The sequence below is a fragment of the Euleptes europaea genome, chromosome 12 (genome assembly GCF_029931775.1).
Source record: "Euleptes europaea isolate rEulEur1 chromosome 12, rEulEur1.hap1, whole genome shotgun sequence".
NCBI lineage: Eukaryota > Metazoa > Chordata > Lepidosauria > Squamata > Sphaerodactylidae > Euleptes > Euleptes europaea.
In genome coordinates, this window is record NC_079323.1 from 20,188,006 (window position 1) to 20,212,745 (window position 24,740).

The 24,740-nt window shown below is 45.7% G+C and overlaps 1 protein-coding gene across 1 annotated transcript in view; it reads left to right on the top strand.

Annotated features, from left to right (window-relative positions):
- The window catches only part of PARP4 (poly(ADP-ribose) polymerase family member 4), a 57,253-nt gene that overhangs the window by 20,600 nt on the left and 11,913 nt on the right, over nt 1-24,740 (top strand). The window contains exons 16-28 of the mRNA XM_056858885.1: nt 7,767-7,853; nt 9,046-9,210; nt 10,625-10,671; nt 11,470-11,551; nt 12,265-12,402; nt 13,494-13,689; nt 14,623-14,693; nt 16,462-16,646; nt 18,727-18,826; nt 19,057-19,227; nt 20,308-20,388; nt 20,953-21,033; nt 23,014-23,109. Of these exons, the coding sequence (XP_056714863.1) occupies nt 7,767-7,853; nt 9,046-9,210; nt 10,625-10,671; nt 11,470-11,551; nt 12,265-12,402; nt 13,494-13,689; nt 14,623-14,693; nt 16,462-16,646; nt 18,727-18,826; nt 19,057-19,227; nt 20,308-20,388; nt 20,953-21,033; nt 23,014-23,109 (1,500 nt within the window). The remainder of the gene's footprint in view (nt 1-7,766; nt 7,854-9,045; nt 9,211-10,624; nt 10,672-11,469; nt 11,552-12,264; nt 12,403-13,493; nt 13,690-14,622; nt 14,694-16,461; nt 16,647-18,726; nt 18,827-19,056; nt 19,228-20,307; nt 20,389-20,952; nt 21,034-23,013; nt 23,110-24,740) is intronic.

The following is a 24,740-nucleotide window of genomic DNA, read 5'->3' on the forward strand; positions in this document are numbered from 1 at the left end:
GAGGGCGCTCTCCGAGTGAACCGTGACTACTGCTTCTTGGAACCCTGGAGTCCTCCTCAGAGGATCCTACCCTCCTACGGGACATAGTAGCTGAACTCTTTAGGACTAATTCAGAGGTTTGCCGCTTGAGTGGACTGGTCCAGACGCAGTGGCGATCTCTAGTGAGGGTTCTCTGGATGTTAACGTCGGAGGATACTAATGCTTGTTTAGACCTCCAGGATTTTGATCAGTTGCTGGATGATGCCCGGTTGGCAACTGAGGACTTACAAATACTAACCGGTTTATTGGATAAGCTTATTGCCCGTGAGACTCTCTCATCCACGGCCCTTAAGCGTCCTGTCGCCTTGGGGGAAGGTACCATGGCGGGGGCCGCACCGGCAGGTTTTTCTTTGGTACCCAATGCAGCTGACTGTCAAGTTGAAGCCAAGAGGGTCGCTATCCAGACAGCCCTCCTCTTTGCGGATTGTACAAAGGATACCACGATAGCCACCTTGGCTCAACGTTTGACCCCGACGTTCGGGGCCGATGCACCCGCGGTCGCGGTCCGAGTGCAACCATTGTTAGGTGGGGAAACCGACCCCCTACTCACGCTCCTGGAAACAGAACTTTTACCGCACATTACCGCAGCTGCCGCTCTGAGACTTGAAAGCGCACAGGTTCTCGCGGATAGGGAAGCTGCTGAAGCGGCTAAGGCAGAAGCCGAGGCTCAAGCCGCAAGGGACAAAGAGCAGCGGTTGGCTGCGGATCGGGCGCGGACAGGAGTCCGCTCCAAAGACACCGGACGGAGCGGTCCTCCATTGGGTCTGTCGTTTTCCCCGGTATTTGCCCCGTCGCGCATGACCCAACGCGCACGCCGCCTCGCGGAACGACACCAAGACTCCGAGGAGTCTGAGGAAGAGGACTTGTATGGGGACAGTTCTCAATGGGCCACAAGTTTTCGCTCAAGCAAACCTCATCGTACAGGTGGCCCGGGTGAGGACGTTCACCTGTTACGAGCTCAAAACCGGGAGCTATCTGGCCGTGTAGATCAACTCCAAGAGCTAATGGAACGCTTGCTTCAGGACAACAGGCAGTTACAGCAGGCCCTGACAGCCCCGGCACAACCCGTTCCACAGGGGGCTGCAGTACCGATTCCACAGGGAGTGCCAGCCCAGCCACCCGCTAATGTGCCTGTTCAACCCCTGGTTCCCGGAGGTCCCGTGCTACCTGCACCCAGGGCACCCATGCAACCGGGCCAACCTATGCCCGGTCCTTGGAAACAACTCAAATTAAAAACTACTTACGATGGATCTCTCGAAACCCTGCCCTGTTTCTTGCATCAGGTAGACAGTTATATGCGAGAACAAGGACAGTTCTTCCCTACAGAGGACAGCCGGGTTCGCTATGTGGCTTCCCTTTTGACAGATAAAGCAGCTGACTGGATGGTACTCCAGTTCGACACCCGATCCCGCTCTATCCGTTCCCTCAACAATTTCATGACTGCCTTACGGAGGAGGTTTGAGGATCCCTTTCTGGGGGAACGAGCCAAAGCGGAGCTTCTGCAACTAAGACAAGGCTCTACTCCAGTTCGAGAATTCGCCGATGAATTCCAGAGACTAGCAAGCAGAATTGTGGGCTGGCCCGAAGCCACCCTGATTCACCATTTCAGGGAAGCCTTACACCCTGACATTTTGAACTGGTCGTATATGCGGGGTGATCCCGACACCCTCGAGGATTGGATTCTATTAGCCGAGGAGGTGGAAAGCCGCCGGCGCTTTATTTCCCTTGTCCGCCAAAGAAACGAGAAAAGCGTCCAAAAGCCCCAGCCCAAGGCACCGTTCCTCAATCCACGGAAGCCCGCGCGTCCGCCCCAGGATCGCGAAACAAGATTCCAAAGAGGAGCTTGCCTCACTTGTGGGGAACTGGGCCACTTTGCGGTAGTCTGCCCACATCGCCCTGAACCCTTTCGCCCCAGCATGGCACCCCGAGCTCGAGGACGACTTCAACGCAGAGGCACCGCGGCCACCCGCAGCGCAGCGCCGGGGAGACCCACACCCTCTGCACTTCACGTTGAGGACTCATCTCACCTTCCTACATCAAATGACCCCGCCGGGTCCGGATTACAAATGCCCCATTGGGGGACAATTCTCCTTATTCAGACGAAGAGAACCCATGGAATCCTCCAGCGTTGAATCTTGAAACCCCCCTTGATTTGTCAAAAAACGGCTCCGGTCTGTGGTGAGTGGAGCGTCTCCACAGACCCCTGCAGAATCCCCTGCTAAACCGAAAGCTCCCACCAAGGTGAAGGAAGTGGAAACCACCATTTATGTGGACGCAGTTTTACAACACTATAAAGGTGGTCCCCAACTACCCGTTAAGGCACTCATTGACTCCGGTTGCGGTCGCACTCTAATCAATGAGGCCACTTTTGCAGCACTCAAAGTCAAATCCGAGGCTTTACCAGCCCCCGTCCAATTTGCCCAAATGGACGGAAGCCATTTCCAGGGGGGCCCCGTTGATCATCGCACTACAGAGGTGGCGATGGGTATTGGTTCCCACTGGGAGCAAATAGACTTTACCATAGCCCCTATTCGATTTGAAGTGGTCTTGGGAATTAACTGGATTAAAGGTCATAGTCCCAGTATAGACTGGGAGACGAACACTATCTCCTTTGCCAACCCCAAATGCGATCAGCACCGACAGCACGTCGCGGTGCTGTCTCCACCCTCTCCAGCATTAACCTCCAATGTCCCATCGCCGCCGACCATACCTGATGTATACCAGGACTTTGCGGATGTCTTCAACATTAAAGAATGTGATGCCTTGCCCCCCCCACCGGGCCACTGACTGTGCAATTGAGGTGGTGAAGGACTGCACATTAACCAAGAGTAAGATTTACCCTATGAGCGCTTCCGAGCGCACTGTACTACGGGACTTTTTGGACAAAAACCTTGCCAGAGGGTTCATTCGCCCATCGAATGCCCCAAACTCAGCCCCCGCATTTTTTGTCCGAAAAAAGGAGGGCGACCTTCGCCTATGCATCGACTTCCGAAAGCTCAATGCAGTTACCCAAGCTAACGCCTACCCTATACCGCTGATTTCAGATATTTTGGGGCAGTTGCAGGAGGGTCGTATATTCTCCAAGTTGGACTTAGTAGAAGCCTACTATCGGGTCCGTATCCGCGAGGGAGACGAGCCCCTCACTGCCTTCTCTAGCTGTTTTGGAATGTTTGAATTCCTTGTGATGCCTTTCGGGTTGAAAGGGGCCCCGGGGGTCTTCATGCAACTCATCAACGAAATCCTCCACGATTTACTGTACCGCGGGGTGGTGGTTTATTTGGATGACATTCTTATTTATTCGAAAACCATGGATGAGCATGTCACTCTGGTCCGAGAAGTTCTGCAGCGCCTGCGCAATCACCAACTCTTTGCAAAGTTGGCTAAATGCGAATTTCATCAGAGCAGAATAACGTTCTTAGGATACATAATCTCCCACCATGGCCTTAGCATGGACCCGGCCAAGGTCCAATCCGTCCTCGATTGGACTCCTCCCTCCAACCGCAAACAAGTGCAACAGTTTCTAGGTTTTGCTAATTTCTATCGTGGGTTCATCCCTAACTTCGCCCAAGTGGCGCTACCCATTACCGACCTGCTGAAAACAAAGGGTAAAGGAAGCTCGGCTACGTTACCCTCCGCTAAGATACTGTGGACTGATCAATGCCAGGCCGCTTTTGTAGCCCTCAAACGCCTCTTCACTTCGGAGCCCGTGCTACGGCACCCAGACCCGAATCAAATGTTCATTGTGCAAGTCGATGCCTCCGACGTGGCTATGGGAGGGGCCCTTCTCCAAAGAGGACCGGATGGTCTCCTTCACCCTTGCGCTTACTTCTCGAAGAAGTTTGCGCACTCCCAATTGAACTGGCCCATTTGGGAGAAAGAGGCATCAGCCGTTCACCATGCACTTACTCTATGGCGACAATTCCTGGAGGGGTCTAAAGTTCCCTTTGAAGTTTGGACCGATCACAAAAATCTAGCTGCCCTCACGGGGACCCATAAATTGTCCGCGAAACAGCAGCGTTGGGCAGATTTCTTTGCTCAGTTTCGTTTCGTCCTGAAGCATGTCCCTGGAAAACAAAACGTTCTTGCAGATGCTCTCTCCCGACTGCCTCAGTACCCGGTGAAACTCGATCGGCCGACAGACTCTTTATTTACGCCCGCGCAAAGAGAAGCCCTACCCGTGCTGGCTGTACAAATTCGATCCCAAACGCTGCCCCCACAACGGAAGCACGGGACCGACGCACCAGCTCATCCAACCCAACCGGCCGCCAAGCCGCCTGCGGTCAGCGCACCACCGCACGTAAGCGCTTTCCCCTCGTCAACCCCCATATCTGCTCCTGCTTCCACCGTAAAACAAGGGGTTTTTTTTTCCCATCTCCGAGTCTTTCTTAAACTCCCTTCGGGCACAATGCCTAATGGAACGCTCCGCTCAAACCCTGCCTCCCGATATAATCGAACAAGGAGGTTGTTGGTACAAAGACTCGAAATTGTACGTGCCCAAAACACTCCGAAAAGAAGTCTTACATTTGGCTCATGGAGTAAAAACAGCTGGACACTTTGGGTTCCTAAAGACCCTTCACCTGTTGCGCAGGCAGTTCTGGTGGGGGGGAATGCGCTCTGACATTGACTCTTTCATTCACAGCTGTCCTGTTTGCGCCACGGTCAAATGTTCTCAAGGCAAACCTCCAGGACTACTGCAACAACTTGAAACACCCAGCAAACCCTGGGAAGTGATTGCTATGGATTTTATGACGGATCTCCCTCTCAGCGGGGGAAAAACTGTGTTATGGGTTATCACTGACTTATTTTCTAAGCAAATACATTTGGTTCCATGTGCGGGGATCCCCTCCGCTCAGAAGTTGGCCCGCCTCTTCGTGTCACATGTCTTTAGACTACATTCGTTTCCGCGCAAGATAATCTGCGACCGCGGAAGTAGTTTCGTTGCTAAATTTTGGAAAGCTTTTCTTAAATTGGTGGGGGTGGAACAAGGGTTGTCTAGTGCATACCATCCCCAAACGGATGGTCAAACTGAACGTGTCAATGCTGTACTTGAATGTTATTTGCGCTGTTATGTCAATTACCACCAAGATGACTGGGTAGAACTGTTGCCTTTTGCAGAATATGCCTACAATAATGCTGTACATCAATCCACAGGTTTCAGCCCGTTTTATGCGGTGTATGGACAGGACTTCGGTCCTATCTCCCCTGTAGAAGGGTCAGAGGGGGAGGGGGATGCAGACATTGCCTCATGGGCTCACACCCTCCGTACAACATGGCCCTGGCTGATTAGCAACCTGGACCAAGCCAAACGCAAATACAAAGCGCAGGCTGACAAGCATCGTTCCCCAAATATGGACCTGCAAGTGGGTGACCTGGTATACCTTTCCACCAAAAACCTGCGCTCCACCCGTCCTTGCCATAAGCTCAGTGCTAGATACATCGGCCCATTTCCCATCACCCATCTCATAAATCCTGTCACGGTGGAATTGTCTCTTCCCAAAACTCTGAGGCGTGTGCACCCCGTTTTCCATGTCAGCCTTCTCAAGCCCCATGTTGCTTCCCCTCAATGGCACCCGGAGCCCCCTCCTGAACAACCCATAATGGTGGGGGGGGAGGAACATTTCGAGGTCTCCAAAATCCTGGATTCCCGCATACACCATGGGGCCTTGCAATACCTGATCCGCTGGAAACACTTCCCCCCTGCCTATGACGAGTGGGTTCGCGCGCGGGATGTCTCCGCCCCCAAACTCGTCAGCGCCTTTCACGATGCCTACCCGGACAGACCAGCCCCCTTGCCGGATGGGAGGGGGACTTAAGGGGAGCAGGATGTCAGGCTGTTATCTCAGTTTAGATGTTTCCTTTCATTTCTCTGCTGTACTGTCCAGACTCAAGGACGGCTACACATACCAAAGCCTGGGAACGCCACTCCTGGGAAATAATGCTCTGTTTATGCTTTGTAATCTCCCGCCGTTTCTCTGCCTTATATTTCCAAATAACGGGCAAGACAAGCCATAGCTGTCATCTTGCCTTCAATGCACTGTATTGCCTATTTGACCAGTAAAGCCATCTGCTTGGAATCTGATTGTCTCTGTGGTGATTTCTGGTTCGATGGGTCAAGAGCTTACACCACCAGGTTTGCACACATCTCAGGAGGTATTTTGTCCCACTCCTTTTTGCAGATCCTCTCCAAGTCAGTAAGATTTCGAGGCTGATGTGTAGCTACTCGAACCTTCAGCTCCCTCCACAGATTTTCGATGGGATTAAGGTCTGGAGACTGGCTAGGCCACTCCAGGACCTTAATGTGCTTCTTCTTGAGCCACTCCTTTGTTGCCTTGGCCATGTGTTTTGGGTCATTGTCATGCTGGAATACCCATCCTTGACCCATTTTCAATGTCCTGGCTGAGGGAAGGAGGTGCTCACCCAAGATTTGACGATACACGGTCCCGTCCATCATCCCTTCGATGCGGTGAAGGTGTCCTGTCCCCTTAGCAGAAAAACACCCCCAAAACATAGTATGTCCCCCTCCATGTTTGACGGTGGGGATGGTGTTCTTGGGGTCATAGGCAGCATTCCTCCTCCTCCAAACACGGCGAGTTGAGTTGATGCCAAAGAGCTCGATTTTGGTCTCATCTGACCACAACACTTTCACCCAGTTCTCCTCTGGGTCATTCAGATGTGCATTGGCAAACTGCAGACGGGCCTGTACATGTGCTGTCTTGAGCAAGGGGACCTTGCGTGCTCTGCAGGATCTCAGTCCTTCACGGCGTAGTGTGTTACCAACTGTTTTCATGGTGACTATGGTCCCAGCTGCCCTGAGATCTTTGACAAGTTCCCCCCGTGTAGTTCTGGGCTGCTTCATTACCGTTCTCATGATCATTGCAACTCCACGAGATGAGATCTTGCATGAAGCCCCAGACCAAGGGAGGTTGACAGTTAGGGTTGTCACCTTCTCACCAAGCTGTTTGGCAATAGTCTTGTAGCCCAGTCCAGCCTTGTGCAGGTCTACAATCTTGTCCCTGACATCCTTGGATAGCTCTTTGGTGGCTAGTTTGGAATCTATTGGATTGATTGCTTCTGTTGACAGCAGAACCCTAACCCTAACCCTAATCTGGCTGGTTGATAGGGGATCAAATACTTATTTCACTCATTATAATGCACATCAATCTCTGACTTTTGTCTTCTGGGTTTCTGGGGGTTTTCCTGTTGTTATTCTGTCTCTCACAGCTACAATAAACCTACCATTAAAATTATGGACTGGTCATTTCTTCGTCAGAGGGCAACGGGCAAATTTAGCACAGAAGAAGCCAGCAGATACAGTTTGTTCCTATTGGCACCTCCTGCACTGGTGCCATTACTCCCTGGGAACCAAGGGGAGGAGCTATGGAGATACTTCAAGTGCCCTGTATCTTGGCTAATTTGTGACAGCTTGGGAGCAAGGACCTTGGGGTAGCTGAATACCTTGAACTGGCCTTGGATCTATCCTTCTTACCTTAAAGACCTACTGGCCCTTTGAGGCCAAAAGTGAAAGGGTAAATACAGATCATGATTTACCAAGTAGTAACTTAAAACAAAAAACAACAGCACTAGTTGCTTATATCACCTTGTCAAGAGGTGAGGACAATTTTACCATACCTGTTTCTCCAGATTTTCCTCCAAATGCAGACGTATAGTAAAAGTGACTTTTAAACTTTTCTTATCTGTTATACTGATTTTTGAAATTATTTCTGCAGGTGAAGGAAAAAGAAAAAGCTCACCTGGAATACAGACAAGCTGTCATTCGAGGCGATGGCACTTATTTGATGGATCAGGATGCACCTGTAAGGAGAAATGGATAGTTTATCATAACTTTTTATTAAATCAGCATACACTGAGCTCCATTTTATTTTCTGAAATAATACAAGTATCTGATATGAAAGTTGTAACCTGCAGACGCTCATGCTCTTGGAGCCTCTTGTTGCCACCTCCTAACTATTACTAAGGAGCCCCGTGGCGCAGAGTGTTAAGCTGCAGTACTGCAGTCAAAAGCTCTGCTCACGACCTGAGTTCGATCCCGACGGAAGTCGGTTTCAGGTAGCCGTTTCAAGGTTGACTCAGCCTTCCATCCTTCCAAGGTCGGTGAAATGAGTACCCAACTTGCTGGGGGTAAAGGGAAGATGACTGGGGAAGGCACTGGCAAACCACCCCGCAAACAAAGTCTGCCTTGGAAACGTCTGGATGTGACGTCACCCCATGGGTCAGGAATGACCTGGTGCTTGCACAGGGGACTTTTACCTTTACCTTTTTAACTACTACTAGGTGTTGGCAATTGGAAGCCCCCTAACCCAGATCTGATCCACTGTGAAGTAGCAACTGGCCGTCTCCCAATTGCCAAACCAGAGGCAGCAGATATGTGGGGAAAGTTGCATCTGTAGCAGAGGTACACGGAATTTTGCCTGCCCTTAATAACCTCCCATTATTTGTGGTTGCTACTGCCTATGATTCTTCTGTTGCTACCCTGGTGTGTGTGATATGAGACTGCCCCCTCTTATACTCTACCCCTCCCCTAGCTGTTTTGTGGGTACTAGAGAACTTGGGAGAAGAAGAAGAAGGTCTCATGTTTCACTGAGATACCTCCCCCAAGCTCTCTGAAATTCATGGAGTCATTGGGGAAATAGAATGCCTGCACAAGGCAAAAATACACATATAATGTAAATTGTGACTGTGTGCTAGGATCTGTGGATGCTGGCCCCAACGGGCAAATCATAGGCAGTGCAGAGGGAGGAACAGGCACACCAGGTGGGGCAAGGTGGTGTGATCTTATATGGTGAATTTGAACATCTGCAGAGAGTTCATGTAGGATATCTCAGTAAGCTGCTACTAGTCGTTTCTAGTTTTTCTGCGACTCTATAGATTTCTATAATCCCGTCTTGAATTAATAGCATTCATAGAATTTTCTACATGGTAGCATCCTGTAAGATGGTTGACTTGCTTGCAAAAATGTGTTTTTTAATTAATTTATTTTCTCCATAGGACATTTTTACTGTTTCTGTTGGAAACCTGCCACCTTCAACCAAGGTCCTAATCAAAATCACCTACATCATGGAGCTGAATTATTACGGTTGCAGTTTTTCATTTAACCTGCCTGCGGCGGTAGCACCTTGGCAACAAGACAAAGCGTTAAATGAAAATACACAGGTTGGTGTTTTTAAATTGGAAACTTAAAACTCCTGAAATATTTATCAAAATGTTTTCAAGTGGATGGCTGGGGGAGTCAGACTCTCGCTACATAATAAATTATTGTGAAGTTAATGTGCATTTGTGTTACATTTTACACTGGTAGCACACAGTATTGTGTTTTCTCAGCAGCCAAAAGGTTGAATTTCATGCCTACAGAAAAGCAACTGTGTTAACTTGCTTCTCCAGCAATAACATTGGGTCTACCAAGACAGCCAGGGTCAGCTGAACTCAATCAAAAGTGGGGGGGGTCCAATGTCCTTCAAGATCTCTGTCTTCCCAACCAACATTACCTCTGTCTTTTGATGGTTTAGTTTCAGTTTGATCACTCTTAACCAATTTACCACAACAGCCATGCAGCTATTCAGGACCTCTACCATACCACCAGGAGTCTTAGATAAGAATCTGTAGAGCTGGGTATTATCCACGTATTGATGACAACCAACCCCCAAAGCTATGAATGATTTGTCCTAAGGGCTTTACATAGAGATTGAAAAGCATGGGGGATAGAATTGTACCCTGTGGGATACCACAGGTTAGGTCCCACACTGATGGTAACTGGTTTCCAAGTAGCAATCCTTTGGGTCCAATCCATGAGGAATGATTTGAACCAGTTTAGCATGCATCCCCTGAAACCTACCTCTGCTTCCAAGCGTCTCAATAAGATGTGATCTACTGTATTGAAGGCTGCAGATGAGTCCAATAAGAGCAACAAAGAAGCAAGGCCTTTGTCTACACTGAAGTCATCAACTAAAGCTAGCAGAGCCGTTTCTGCCTCATAGCCTGGCCTGAAGCCACACTGAAAAGGGTCTAGAACAGATGAGTTATCCAAGGAGACCTGGAGTTGGTTTTACACCCCTCCCTTTTTTTTTTTTAGTAAAAGAGCCTGCATAAATAATTTGATAAGGGGACCAGAGAAGAATTTCTTCCCCTGAGGCTTGTCTATCTTTTAGGACATTCCAGTGACACTCATAAACAATTTGGTAGTGGTAGTTACAGAGAAATAGTCCTTCCTGCCAGATTAAAACATCACACAGTCTTGGACAGCAAGCTTTTCTCCCATGCAAATACAACTGAAAGTGTAACAGCTGTATAAACATGGATTTAAAAAAACAAAACTTTGCAGTACTTTACGGGGCTGAGTCACATAATTTGCTAAATGTGTAAAACGTAGGAGGCTGTGTGGAGAAAACCCGTCAGCTTCCCCTGTATTATGTTATGAAGCATCAACCACACCAACTCTTTCAACATCTTGGAGATAAAAATTAATGAGCGAGGGAGATCTCCTACCATGTTTTGCTAACACGTGTAAACAATTATTTAATACCACTGTATTTTGTTGTAACCATTCCTGTATCTATTTCTCCTCTAACAGGACACAACAAGAAAAGTTGCTGTTAAGCAGATAGGAACAAGAGCAGGGTAAGTAGTTTCCATTATCATCTGTTAGCATATGTTTTTAATCACAATTTAAGCATAATATTCTAGATAGATCTTTACTGTGTATACAAAAGAATGCAAAGGGCTTTCAGAAGTGCAGGTCCTAAGGCGGGTTCCACACTAACCATTTCGTCCACAATTGCCACAGCTCATTCACTTATTCTTTGTGGATAATTCATATGTGGGCAGCATGTTACATTCCAGCATTTTCTGGATTGTTTTTCCCTCCCCCCCCCCACATGATCTCTGGGAATTTTTTTAAAACTTCAAACCCAGTTTTAGTGTGAGCCTGTCCCATGGGGATTGTCTAAGTCAGGATTGTTGAACTCATTTGTTACGAGGGCCAGATATGACATAAATGTCACTTTGTCGGGCCGGACCATACCTCACCAGGCCAGATCGGGACTGGGGGCAGGTGGTTGCCTTGGCTGGTTCACAGGCCAGATAAGAGCTCTCAAGGGGCTGGATTCGGCCCTCGGGCTGCATGTTGGACACTCCTGGTCTAAGTACTGTACTCCTTTCAGTCTCTTTCTATTTTACATTTAAAATGGAACATAAACCATGGTTCATTCAAACTGCATAATGAAAAAGCAATATGACTGTTATTTCAAGACCCACTTTTGTGCTAGATTTTGGGGATGACGTTTTCTAGTTAGCACCAGAGTAACTTTACATGGATTAGTAACACTCGAGAAAATACACCAAAACATTTCTCATGGTGTAAGTCCCACCATAATTGCATCTGTTAAATACATGTGGTTTCTCTGTATCTAATGACAGAGGGTTCTCTTTGGAGATGTCTATTGAAATGCCCTTTAAGATCGATAACATTAGCAGCTGGACACATAAGCTTGAAATAAAGGTATGTAAATCCTCCTGGAGTCTGTTTTTTGGGTGGGTGGGTGGGGGAGAGGCAGTGGTAAATAGAGAATTTCAAAAGGAATTCAAAGGACCTGGCAAGGGAGTTTTAAAATAAAGGGTTCCAATTTGAGTTTGTAACCCTATTTGTTTACATTAATTTATATCTTGACTCTTCAAATGATCAGAATGGCATACAGTAATGTTAAAAATATTTTAATTGAAGAGCACTGTATGGTGCTGCGTGGTCATAATCAAAACTTTGGGTTAGATCCTCTAATTCCCCTCCAGTAGGCTGGATCCTGTGACTCACTTCCACCAAGGCTTCCATCAACAAATTTTTTTCATTAGAGGAAGCCTTTCTCCATCACAGAAAGTCATTCTGCACTAGAGTAAGTCGTCCTCTTTTTCAGAAGACTTAGTGGACGAGAGTTATAGAATCCAGCTTAGCTGAAGGGTCCAAGCTTTTGACTCCTGCCCAACTTCATCAAACAAAAAATGCTCTTCTGTGATATACCTGCGCAATCATCAGGTTCTGGCCATTCGTACCTGACTAAAATGATTGGCTTCAGCAGCTACATCAATGCCAAGAGCTCTTGTAGCTGATTCTGTATGTTCTTGTGCTAGCTCAGGAGATCATTTCAAACTCAGAGTGAAATTAAGTTGGGTCTTTCCACTGCCACTAAAAAACACCCCATGCCCCACACACCAATACAGAAAACAGACTGTAAAGCCGTGATCCGTACTGTGGAGGACAGTTCCCTGGATGTCAGCGGGTTTGTGTTGGAAATCACAGTTGGCAATGTCCATTTGCCCAGAATGTGGGTAGAGAAGCATCCAGACAAAGGGACTGAGGTAAGTCTGCTACTTCTAAACTAACCGGAGTTTTGTGAAATCATCTCTTTAGCCAGTCTAATTTGATAAATAACTTCTGCAGTTCCAAACACACAGAGGAATATTGGATCTATATTTCAAGTTTACTGACAAAAAAATTATTGTGTAGTGGGAAAATATCAGACCACACTTGTATTTGTGCAGTACCTTGTCAGTTGTGGGATCAGAATTTCAGCGATTCTTTGCAAGTGGTATGTGGTTTGGGCCAGTGAGCGGGGTTTGGGCAGTTCTGGCTTTCTCCCCCCACCCACACACCCCAGTTCCTTCACAATTTTTCCTATGGGGCTAGTGACTCATATCCCAAAGTCTAAAAATCATCCAGTTCAATTCCTTGCACTGCACAACAGAGGTCAGGAACATCAAGGATTCAGTCAAGGATTCACTCGAGCCCAAGCTAAACCTGTTTAGGTTGCATTGCTTTTACTGAGAGTGAAGCATGTGCTCAAGTCTCCTTTCTTGAACTAAAAAAATCTTACCTTTGCCTGGACTGCACCCTGATTTAGTAAAAAAAATCCCAAAACACCCAAATGGCTCAATTGGGTAAAGCATGCAGGATGTTACAAGAGAATATGAGGGCAGGGAGGGGAAGAAACAACAATCAGTGAAGCTCATCTTGGGCACCCTAGTTTAGTTGCTGTTTTCTTTCCCACCAGCTTTCTCTATATACCCCTCAATTATCTGTCCCCATTGCCAAGTCCAGGGTTGTGGAGCCTTGGGACAAAATGCCTTCTGTGGGTCCACTGATTAGTAAGGAACAAGGCCAACGCTCACCCTCTTCTAGTGAATCCACCTCTTTAGGTGGTCACTGTTGACGGCTCTAAGCCCTTCCCAACAAGACGCAACACACATAATTTTGCATGTGTTGAAAATGTTGGCACTGTTGGAGTGGGTAGTCCCTGGACTTTGACACGTGTCTGATATCATCAACCTCTGCTGCTGACCACCTTCCCCCCCTGCTCCCTCATTGTGACCTTCTTCCCCGTTTCTCTGGTGACTTCTCCATAATCACGGAATGCCTGCTTCACTGACGTTTTTCAATCTTCTTCCTTCAGGCATGCATGCTTGTATTTCAGCCAGCGATTGATGAACCGTACAGCCCTTCAAGCTCCTGGGGGGAAATGATCATCTGCCTGGACTGCTCCAATTCCATGGCAGGCTCAGAAATCCAACAAGCCAAGCAGATTGCATTATGTGCTCTGGAATCATGTTGGTTTTCAGCACCGTTAAGTGTTATAAAATTTGGTACAAGTAAGAAACTCTCTGTTTTTGTGGTGCTACCCATTTATCCCCTAATACATTTGTCTTTAGCGTACTTCCATGGGGTCTGTGCAGGATTAATTTGGAGAATAAGCAAAACAACTTAATGGTGTTTTTGTTTCCTTGACTGACTTTCTCAGAGCACACTGTAAAAGTGTTAAGGGCTCCATCCTCACCAAACACGGGGACAAGATGGGTAGTTTCATGCCAGGGTTGGGGTTAGAGAGATTTTGCTGTCTCTGCTAAATGGCCACACTGTAAGCATCATTTCCTACATTTAATCTTAATGTTAATGAGTACATTAGTGATTTAATAATGATAATAATTCCACCATTAATGTACCTGGTGCGGCATAAGCCCCCCCTCAAAAAAAGGAAGGGCCCCTGCCCTACAGAACTGCTAAGGGTGACTATGTATCCCCAAAATCACCCCAATCCAACCCAAACATCATAAGAACTCCATGGGTCCCTGAGTGGCCAGTGCCTGGGCATTCCTTTTCTAGCCTGTCTCTCAGCAACCCTGGCCTCAGAAAAGTTGTAGTCTGAAGGTGAAAGAAAGAGCATAGATATTAAATGTTAATTGTACCGATAGCTTGAAAAAACAGACATTCCTTGGTAGGGCTTTCTGTTTTTTAATGGACTCCGGCAATTAAGTAAACTCCATACTGAAACCTCACTGGAAATACCTTTTTTTAAGGATGTAGGGGGGAGCGTCGGATCAGTTACAATTTAATAATTAATAAAATCTACCACACCCTATTAGAGGGGAAAGACATTTTAAGGATGTTTCAGTGGAAATGAGCCATAGGATCCAACCCTGGTTGATTAATCCAGAGATTCAAACTTGCGGACCTAATGACTGTAATATTGTCATTCTTTGTATAGGCAGAAAATATTTTTTAAAGTACTGTTTTTCATTGTATAGGTTTTCTACAATTTCCTTTCAATCCTGGGCACTGCGTGAGGGATTTCAATTCCGTGAAGGAGTTTATTTTAGTAAGTAAATTTAATTCTGTTTTGTTCTAATAGCATGCCCCACACCACACCATCAAGTATTACCCATCACATAACAGAATTTCCTGTAAATACTTGGTCACATAGCCCTTTTCTTGACAAATCACCACACAAAAGGAAATAGGAATAGCAAGGAAAGAAGAAACGAGCAAATACAGGCACTCGCTGGTAAATACAGGTAATTTAGGGAGCAATCCTAACCAGGTCTACTATGAAATAAGGCCCATTTTATTCATTATAATTTATGTATAGATTATCTACAAAACCAAAGCTAAAATATATACACACAAACATTAGAACAACAATTCAAAAACCTAGGGCTGGAAGGAGGGGGTCACCGAGAGAAGAAGAGTTGGTTTTTATATGCCGACTTTCTACCGCTTAAGGAAGAATCAAACCGACTTACAATCACCTTCCCTTCCCCTCCCCACGACAGAGTAGCCCAAGGTCACCCAGCTGGCTTCATGTGGAGGAGTGGGGAATCAAACCCAGTTCTACCAGATCAGAGTCCTCCGCTCCAAACCACCGCTCTTAACCACTACACCACGCTGGCTCTCAATTTAGGGAGCTCGCCTAGCCACACAAATAACCATACAAAAGGAAATGGGGATAGCAAGGAAAGAAGAAACAAGCAAGTACAGGCACTCACTGGTAAATACAGGTAATTTAGGGAGCAATCCTAGCCAGGTTTACTGTGAAGCAAGGCCCATTTTATTCATTATCATTTATGTATCTATGGTCTACAAAACCAAGGCTAAAATACACACAGTAAAACATTAGAACAACAATTAAAACATAAGGCTGGAAGGAGGGGTCATTGAGAGAATGCCAGCGTGGAGTAAAAAGCATAAAGGCTGAACCGATTCCTATAGTGGGTATTTTATGAACTCTGCTCCCAAGTTATGTAAGGCTTTTGAAGTAAGAACCAACACTTTGAATTGGTCCTAGAAACAAACGGGCAGCTGGTGGAGCTGTTGAAGCATGGGTAGGGTACGTTCCCTGTAGTTGAGCCGTGCTGCTTTACTGTGCTAGAAGGTGTTGCCAAACTAACTTCCAAGAACTTAGGGTTTCTGGGTTCTTTTCTCAGCTGAAGGAGAGTAACAGGAAATGAGTGAATTAAGGCAGGAGCCCCTTCTTATCTCAAGATCCCTGTTGGTAAATCCTTCTCAAACCCTGAATATCTAAACCTGGAACATCCCATCTTATTATTTATTTTTATTTATTGAGGCTAAGGACTGCCACTCACAAGGATTTTTGCCTTCTTCCTTTCACACCTTCCTACCAGATACATCCCCCGCATGAGACCATTGAAAAGACATAGGGATTGTGTCAAAATCCTTTTCGCTGCAGTGGCTGTCCACCAAAAGCTTGCCCTTCCGAAATATGTTAGCCACCCAGGAATGACATCTCCCTGTTATTCCGTTATTATTTTATGTATAAGCATTATTTATGTCTATAAAGTATTTCAAAAAAACAAAACAAACTACCTTCCAAGACAGATCTGTATAGAGTACATTAGAGTCCTGAGTGGAGGAGGTTGACCATCAGGTGAATAGCTGTGTCTGTATTAACCATCTGTAGGGTATGATGTCGTGTGTCTAAGTGGCAACTAGATGAACAAGGCCTTCCTTGAGCTGTACTCAGGGCCTCATAACCAGCCGATCAAAAGCCAGACAATTGTACTAGGTTGTGGACTACAACCATTTAAAAACACTCCTTTATTATTATCACATTCTCCTTTGTTTCCTAGTCTGCTACCCCTTCAATGGGAACCTCTGACTTATGGAAGACTTTGCATTTCCTGAGTCTGCTGTATCCTAAAGGCAAACGCAACATCCTTCTAATATCTGATGGACATATTCAGAATGAAGCCATGACCTTGCAGATTGTGAAGCAAAACGCCCAACACACCAGAATATTCACATGTGGAGTTGGGTAAGTGCTTTATCGGATGATCATTTGTATTGCATTCACAAGAGATGGCAGAGGGCAGTGAATAATACAGATAAATTTTAGTAGAGGGGCATGGCATTTATTTAATTTATTCAATTTATAACCCGCCTTCCCTGGCCAAGACCAGACTCAGGGCAGGGAACATCACACATAAAACACTAACAATAAAAGTAATAATTCTAATAAAACCCAATTAAAAACCATTAAAAACTCCAGATAGCGCTTAATTTGGTCCATAGTGCCCGGAATAGGCAGTAGGTTGCCCCCCCATGAGAGTAACATAGAACAAGGGGGGAGATATGGAGGCCAGCAGAGGATGATGCCCGCAGCTGTCCTCAACTGTAGGCCTGGCGGAAAAGCTCTGTCTTGCAGGCCCTACGGAACTCTTTAAGGTCCCGCTGGGCCCTGATGTTACCAGACAGAGCATTCCACCAGGCCGGATCTCTTGTCGAGGACAGTCGCACACTCTTAGGGCCAGGGACCACCAGTAGGTTGTTATCTGATGATCGTAAATATCTTCGGGGGGTATACCAGGAGAGGCGGTCCCGCAGATATGAAGGTCTACAAGGTCAGACTGCAAGAAGATAGGCTTCCTACTCTGAGAAACTTGCACAGCCTGGATAACCTACAAGAACCATTGCAGTCTAGTGTTTGGAACCAGGGAGGGCAGGGCCATGATGCTGAGAATAAACAGGGAAGTATCACTGATCGCATGAAACTACCATATACTGAATCAGAACTTTGGTCCATTAAAGTCAGTATTGTCTATTCAAACTGGCAGAGGCTCTCCAGGGTCTCAGGCAGAGGTCTTTCATATCACCTACTGACAGATCTTTTAACCGGGATTCCAAAGATCAAATCCATGTGTGATAAAACCCAGACTAGATTATTGAAACCCACTGCACATGGAGCTGTCTAGAAACTGTCTTGTTCATCAGAACATAAGAAAAACCGTGCTGGATCAGACCAAGGCCCATCAAGTCCAGCAGTATGTTTACACAGTGGCCAACCAGGTGCTTCTAGAAAGCCCACAAGCAAGACGACTGCAGCAGCATTATCCTGCCTGTGTTCCACCACACCTAATATAATAGGCATTCTCCTCTGATCCTGGAGAGAATAGGTATGCATCATGACTAGTGTCCACTTTGACTATTAGCCATGGATAGCCCTATCCTCCATGAACATGTCCACTCCTCTCTTAAAGCCTTCCAAGTTGGTGGCCATCACCACTTCCTGGGGCAGGGAGTTCCATAATTTAACTATGTGTTGTATGAAGAAACACTTCCTTTTGTCTGTTCTGAATCTCTCACCCTTCAGCTTCAGCAGATGACCCCACGTTCTAGCATGATGTGTTCAAAATGTAGCTGCTTAGCTTTTGGCTGAATTTCCGTGCTCTCATAAGTGCCTGTGTTAAAAGCCTTAGATGGGTTACCTGCTTGTTTCTGGGATCAATCCAAGTTGCTGGTTTTACCCTTTAAAGCCCTTCATGGCATCCTTGAAGGACCATCTCTCCTAATAAGAGCTCGTGCAGTCCCTGTAGTCTTCTCAATAGGGCTTTCTTACCTTTCCCTCTTGCTACACTGTACAGAATACTATGGCCCGGTCTAGTGCATTACAGTGGGAGCCCCTGTATTATGGAACAGTTTGCCAGAGGTTGTCTATTTTTCTGTAAATCTCGGCATTAAAATCTGGAAGGTGGGATTGTTCCCAATCCAGAGAGACTTTGCTGAAATAGATTGATTTGGTTGTTTGGTTTTGTGCTGCTTGCTTAGCTGAGCAGGAGGCTGGTTGGAAATTGTCTTCAGTGATATTTGTAATGGTGTTATAGTATTGTTGGTATTTTAAATGTACTTAACAGCCCGCTCCTGAGGGGTGGGGGTGAGCTGGTGGCACAAGCGCCGCCGCAAGTGGCACGGACGCTAGCGCCGGCCCTTGCCCACCTCCTAAGCACTTTTGGCCCCCAAGGTGAGGAATGGGTTGTTTCTTTGTGGTCGTTTTTTAAAGCTGTAACTCTTTTTTAAAAGATACTCAGCTGTTTAATTTTTTTATAAATTTATATTAGCTCCGCAGCAAATCGCCACATGCTGAGATCTTTGTCCCAGTATGGAGCTGGAGCCTTTGAATATTTTGACGTGAAATCAAAGGATAACTGGGAGAGCAAGGCAAGTATAATTTAGAATTCTTTCTCTTGAATTAATTGGAATTGGGACTTCTCACATTCAAGTGTTTGTATAACCCAACTAAGGAAATGGGCAATAGTCAAAACTACTGGCTGAAGAGCCGTACAAAGAAGAACATATATATAATTGCATAATTCTTTTTTCTGTTCTGTAGAAAGTAAGTGCAAAGCGGAACAAGCATTAATTATCTTTTTTTCCATCTCTGCGTCTAGATAATGTCTCAGGCTACTCGAATGTCTTCCCCAGGATGCAGTGCTGTTTCCATTAAATGGCAGCAGTTTGACACAAACGCACCCGAGCTAACATACGCTCCTGCTCAGATACAATCTCTGTTTCATAATGAACGACTTCTGGTCTATGGATTTATCTCCCGTTGTACTCAGGTAAGAAGCGATGCAGAGAAGTCGGTTCAATCCCCAGTGAGAAAGAGGGTTGTGACTGATGTCAGGGCCTCATATGTGGCCAGAAATTACATAATTTTGTCCCCATAATAAAAATTATGTAGTTCCTATGTACTTGTGCAGATGTTAAATTTAGTAGAGAAGGACAAAGCCACACAGTATTCAAGAGAGATCCACCAACAGGGCTGTAGATGCTGCTGGCTCCTTCTCATGGGCCTTTGCTACAAAAATTGCATTTTGTGGAATGTATCCAAGTGCTGATCATTCTGGGCAGACTTGCCTAGGGGGGCTGTGTTATTGGCTCAACCCAAGACTGAATCTCCTGCAATGTGTAACAGCCCTGAAGAAACGGGCATGGCTGGGACAGTTCCCGATCCAAAGTCAAGAAGTCCATACCTGCCTAAATGAATGCATTTGACTGTACAGACAAGACCAACAGACTTGAACAAAGTTGGGATTTGGCTTCTTTGGAGAGGCACCCAGGAATTACTGTTCAGAGCTGCAGCTGCTGCTTTGCTCCCACTCTGCTTCCCAACCTTGGCCCCACCCTTTACCTTCTTGGGAGACCAATGGGAGATGGAGGGTCTGGGTCAGTGGAGAGAAACTGGAATTAAGAACTAGCCATGTGTCTTGCCTGGGAGGCACAATGCTGGTATTTGCAGTTGTGGTGTGACTGAAGCCTTTGATGGAGGTAATGGCTGGGAGTTCATTGGGTGACCTTGAGCCAGTCATTATATTTCAGACAAATCTCACTCTCAGGGTTGTTCTGAGGTTAACCTTGGAGGGGGATCTCATATAAACTGCCATGGGGTCTTTGGAAGAAGGGCAGGATAAAATTATAGAGCAGTAATTATATTTTTACCACTGTGTTTAATCTGTAAGTGATATAATGTGTTCTGTTGAGCTAAGAGAGTCCATGAGAAGTGTGTGTGTTTGTGTTTAAACATCTGAACTGATTGCCAGGCTCTCTGCCAATCAACGCATCAAAGACACCATTGTAGCACAGAAGAAGGTGAGGAGAGGTAAAAATAAGGGCAACGCCATCTTCACTCTTTCTTTCAGGCCACTTTAAATGCACTAGTAGATGGCCAAGAATTGCAGACCATGGTATCTACAACAGAACTGCAGAAGACAACAGGAACTGTGAGTAGGCCAAGGCTGTAGAGTTCCCTGCTGTTTTACTGCAGGGGTGTGAGGCATTAACTGTGATCATGGGATGTGGAAAGGCAGTGCATGCGTGCAAGCAGAGACACACAGCTCCCTTTCTTGGCCCAGTAGTGGAAGCATCTCCAAGCTCACTGGGATCCTTCAGAACAAAGAAGCATGGCAGCGCTGATTGCAAAGGAGTAGCCATGTTAGTCTGTTGAATGAAACAAAACATCTAGAGATATCTTAAATATTAACAATATGTATTTCAGTGTGAACTTTTATGGGTTGCGGCTGACTAATATGTGATGGAAAATTGTACTGGAGAATTTTTATGAGACAAGTGGGGGTGGGGGGAACGCTGGCCAGGCCACAGCAGGGACCTCCCTTTCTCAACTCACACCACCACAAATGATATGCAGTTTGCTAGACCATAACAGAGACCACCTTCTTGAAACCAGAGTTCTCGTTATCTGCCTTTCACTGCCATAAGATCTAATTAGTAAAACCTTAGATGCATGTGTTCATGTTGACTTTCTCCCTTCTCTTCTGTTTACATAGATGCTCCACAAACTTGCAGCAAGAGCCTTCATTAGGGACTATGAACAAGGGATTCTTCATGAGAACCAAGCAGAACATGAAGTATGTGACCAAGAAAAAACAGAAAATGTGATCCATAAATTTGGACAGCAGTCCTGATTGGGTCATCACCTTGTCATGGTTCAGTCGTGTCAGGAGGGGTGAATTAGTCTGCTTAAATTTCCATGTGACTTTTAAATAATCTCAATTAATACTGAATTTATGGGCCTGAAGAGTGAAAGAATCCAGTTTATGGAATTCACACTTTCCCAGTACAATTTCTGGCTGATAAGTCAACATTTTAGGGCACTTAACAAAACCCAGCCTTTTCCCAACAATCAAATCAGCAATCTTTATTGGTTAAAAAAACCATTTAAAACTCTTAAATTAAACAAGAAAGAATATATATATGCGAATAAGTTATATATGCTGTGTAATCTGCTATGAGTCTTACAGTGCATTCCTAAACTTTTCAGCATGTGGGGATGGCCGGGAGGAGGCACTGCTGTGGCGCCTCCTAAGCAGTTCCCCCCTGGCCGAAAAGGCCTTTTAATTTTAAAATGGGGCTTTCCCCCCATTGAGAATAGAGAAGCTACGCCTGTTAAAAAGCTGGCGCAGCCTCACTCTTCTTGCCGCCGGTATACCCAGGGCAAAAGGGGACAGGAGGCTGCCTAATGGCAGCTCATCCCCCCAGCATGCCCCGGGAATCCCTCCGAGGAAGCCAGAATACCCCCCAGAATGCAGTTGCGGGCCTTTACGCCGGTGGGACGCCGGCAGAAGGCCCCATCGGTATCCCTGGCCAGCGCTACCACAGCAGTCGCTGGAGACTGGTGTCTGGGCCTCCGCACTGGCGTTGGGGCCACTAACACTGGTGTAAGTAGCCTGGATGCCGGTGTGGATGGTCCCAGTGCTAGCGCAGCCCGTTTCTGGCCTCCTGAGGACTTTTGTCCTCAGAAGTCAGGAATGCGCTGTTAGTGAGAAAGGTGAGTTATAAATCAAATAAAACAAAGATTAGTGTGTATAAAATAAACACAGGCATGCAACCAAAATTCCTGGATAAAGATTTTCAAAAGGTTTCATTTATAGTGTTTCAAATAAAGGAAGGGAGTTCTTCTGTAAATCCAGATCTTCACCATAACTTTTCTCTCTGACAACTTTGCTAGCACCCCCCCAAAAAGTGTATTTTATCCCCCCATGACACTGGTATGTGAGGTTAAAGATGAAGGTCTGTTTTTCCAAGCTTAATTACCTCCTAATTCAATAGCTTTGTTAGGTTTTGAGACAAACACTCCTATTTTAAACAACCAAAGATTCTTTTGCAATCCAGTGACAGATAACTACTACTCAGGAATGCAGCCTCATACCAGATATGATTACATGGATAATTGAATCTATGTGTGTGTATAAAATATGTGATATTGTGATTAAATGAGATGTCACTGGTAATCAGTTAGTTAAATCATCATAAATCTGCATATGGTAAATAGCAATACTCAAGAGAAAGCCATTCTCTTGGTTTTTAGATGATACTCGCATGAATCTCAGGAAGCACCATTCCTGTAGAGGCATTCCCGCTCAGAGGAGAAAACAGGAGGTATGCCTATGCTAGGTGGGCACCTACACTCTTTTGAAATACTTTTATTAAAGATAATCAACTTTTAGAAAATTCCATATTAGTTGGAGCATCTTTTTAATCAATGAAAAGAGTTTCACCAATTAACAGTGCATCCTTCAGTAGACTTAAAAAGGTACAGCCCTGTGACTAGCCCAAGGTCACCCAACAGGCTTCATGTGGAGGAGTGGGGAATCGAACCTGGTTCATCAGATAAGAGGCCGCTGCTCTTAACTACTACACCATGCTGGAGAGCACCACAGGCCTATGTAAGAGCAGGATATACATATAATAAATCAACATTTATGACAAAGTAAAGCATATGCATAGTGTCTTCATATTTTCAGAAATGTATTTTTGTTTTAACAATCATTTGAGCTGTGGATACGGTGTTTTCAAATGCTCTCTCTCTCCCTCTCTCTGCTACTTAGATGAAGAAACAAGAGTTGAAATCCCTGATCATTAAGCTCAGTCTGGAGAATTCCATTGTGACTCAGTTTACAAGTTTTGTGGCAATTGAGAGAAGGGTGGGTGTGTTTGATTAAAACATTCTATGCATGCTGGGTGTCACTTAAAAGCCTTCTGGAAAATTAACTGCTGGTAAAAATTCTCATTGCTTTTATTGACTTAATATCAATGGGTGTCTTTCTTGAAACTTATGCCACCAATATACAAAGTGCTACATAGAACACATAACCTAATCCTTGGTAGGCTTTAAGACCCAAGAACCTGTTCCAGTGAATCAGCAACACTCTGTTTTTTGTGGGAACTCATTTTTTCTCCTTTTCCAGTTTTATTAGGTATGTTTGTTGTGTTCATAACTATATGTCACATCCTCTTCCTCTGTGCCATGCAGATTATTCGTTGCATGGCATACCAATATGTGGAAAGTGGGTTACAAAGGTAAAAGACAATGCAGTAAATGCCAGACGGTACTTACAGTCAGGTGCTCAGACCACTTTGGCTGGTCTTCCTGTCTGTTGGAAATCAAACGGTCAGCTGATTTGGCCAGTTTTCAATCAGCCACTTAGATTTGCGTAAATGGCACAGTGAATCCACTGTGGAATGACTTTTTAGGTGGTATGACTGTTAGCGATAGTGCTATGAGACCTTACAGATGCTTAGCAAGACTGAGATTTATCATGTCATAGTTCAATGAGTATATCATAAATTCTCCAGGCCGTGACTAAGTCTGAATCTAAGCTAAGCAGTGTGAAATTGAAGTGTCCATAGCAGTGCTCTCGGCGCATGTATTTTGTTTCCAAAACAAAACTGTCCATTTAGTTTGTTTGTTAGATTTTTATCCCACCCTTCCCCAGCCAATGCTGGGCTTGGGGCGGTTCACAACTGTCAATAATACACTTGTTTTAAGACAATATATCATCATAATAAATTATTATTAAAACTAATAAAAACCCTAGTTTATACATTCCAATGTCTTAAGGCGCTAGTCAGCACATTAGTAAATGCAATCAGAAGAAGAAGGCGGGTGGGCAAGATGGAACAAGATTGCAACATATAAGAAACAGGAGCATGGAGGCCAGTTTTGATGGAAACTGTTGCTGTCCTCAACCATAGGCCTGGCGGAACATCTCCGTCCTGCAGGCCCTGTACGAGATGGGTTGATTCAGTAAAGAAAGCCACGGCCCTCAATTTGCAAGACCTGATCAAGACTGTTAATGATAGAACAGCTCTGAAGGTCATGAATTCATAGGGTCGACATAAGTCAGAAGAAACTTAACATGCGCACGTCTGTTATCCAGGACGGCACTCCTGTTTGGGTGGCAGAAGAGCCAGCGCCCCCGCTTCCTCTGTGCCATTCAGATGATGAAACAAAGTCACTGTCTGCTCCATGCCATTGCATAAAAGCACTGCTTGCATGATTTCTCCTTTCCCTGGGCACTCCATGCGGGCATTGTTGTGGGATGCCTGGCTTCTACATGACCTCATCTGCATGGTGAGGGTGCATGCCTCCTTCTTCACATGGAGAGAAACATTAATACAGGTCATGTGTCAATCAATGCAAACAGGAAATAGCATAGGCAAGAAGGGTAGCACATTCATTTTGTGCAACCAAGAATTTGCTGAATCTTCATTTTTTTACTGTTGGGAGGAGAGAAGTGTTTCTCAGGTGTGTCCCCCCCCCCCCAATGAATTC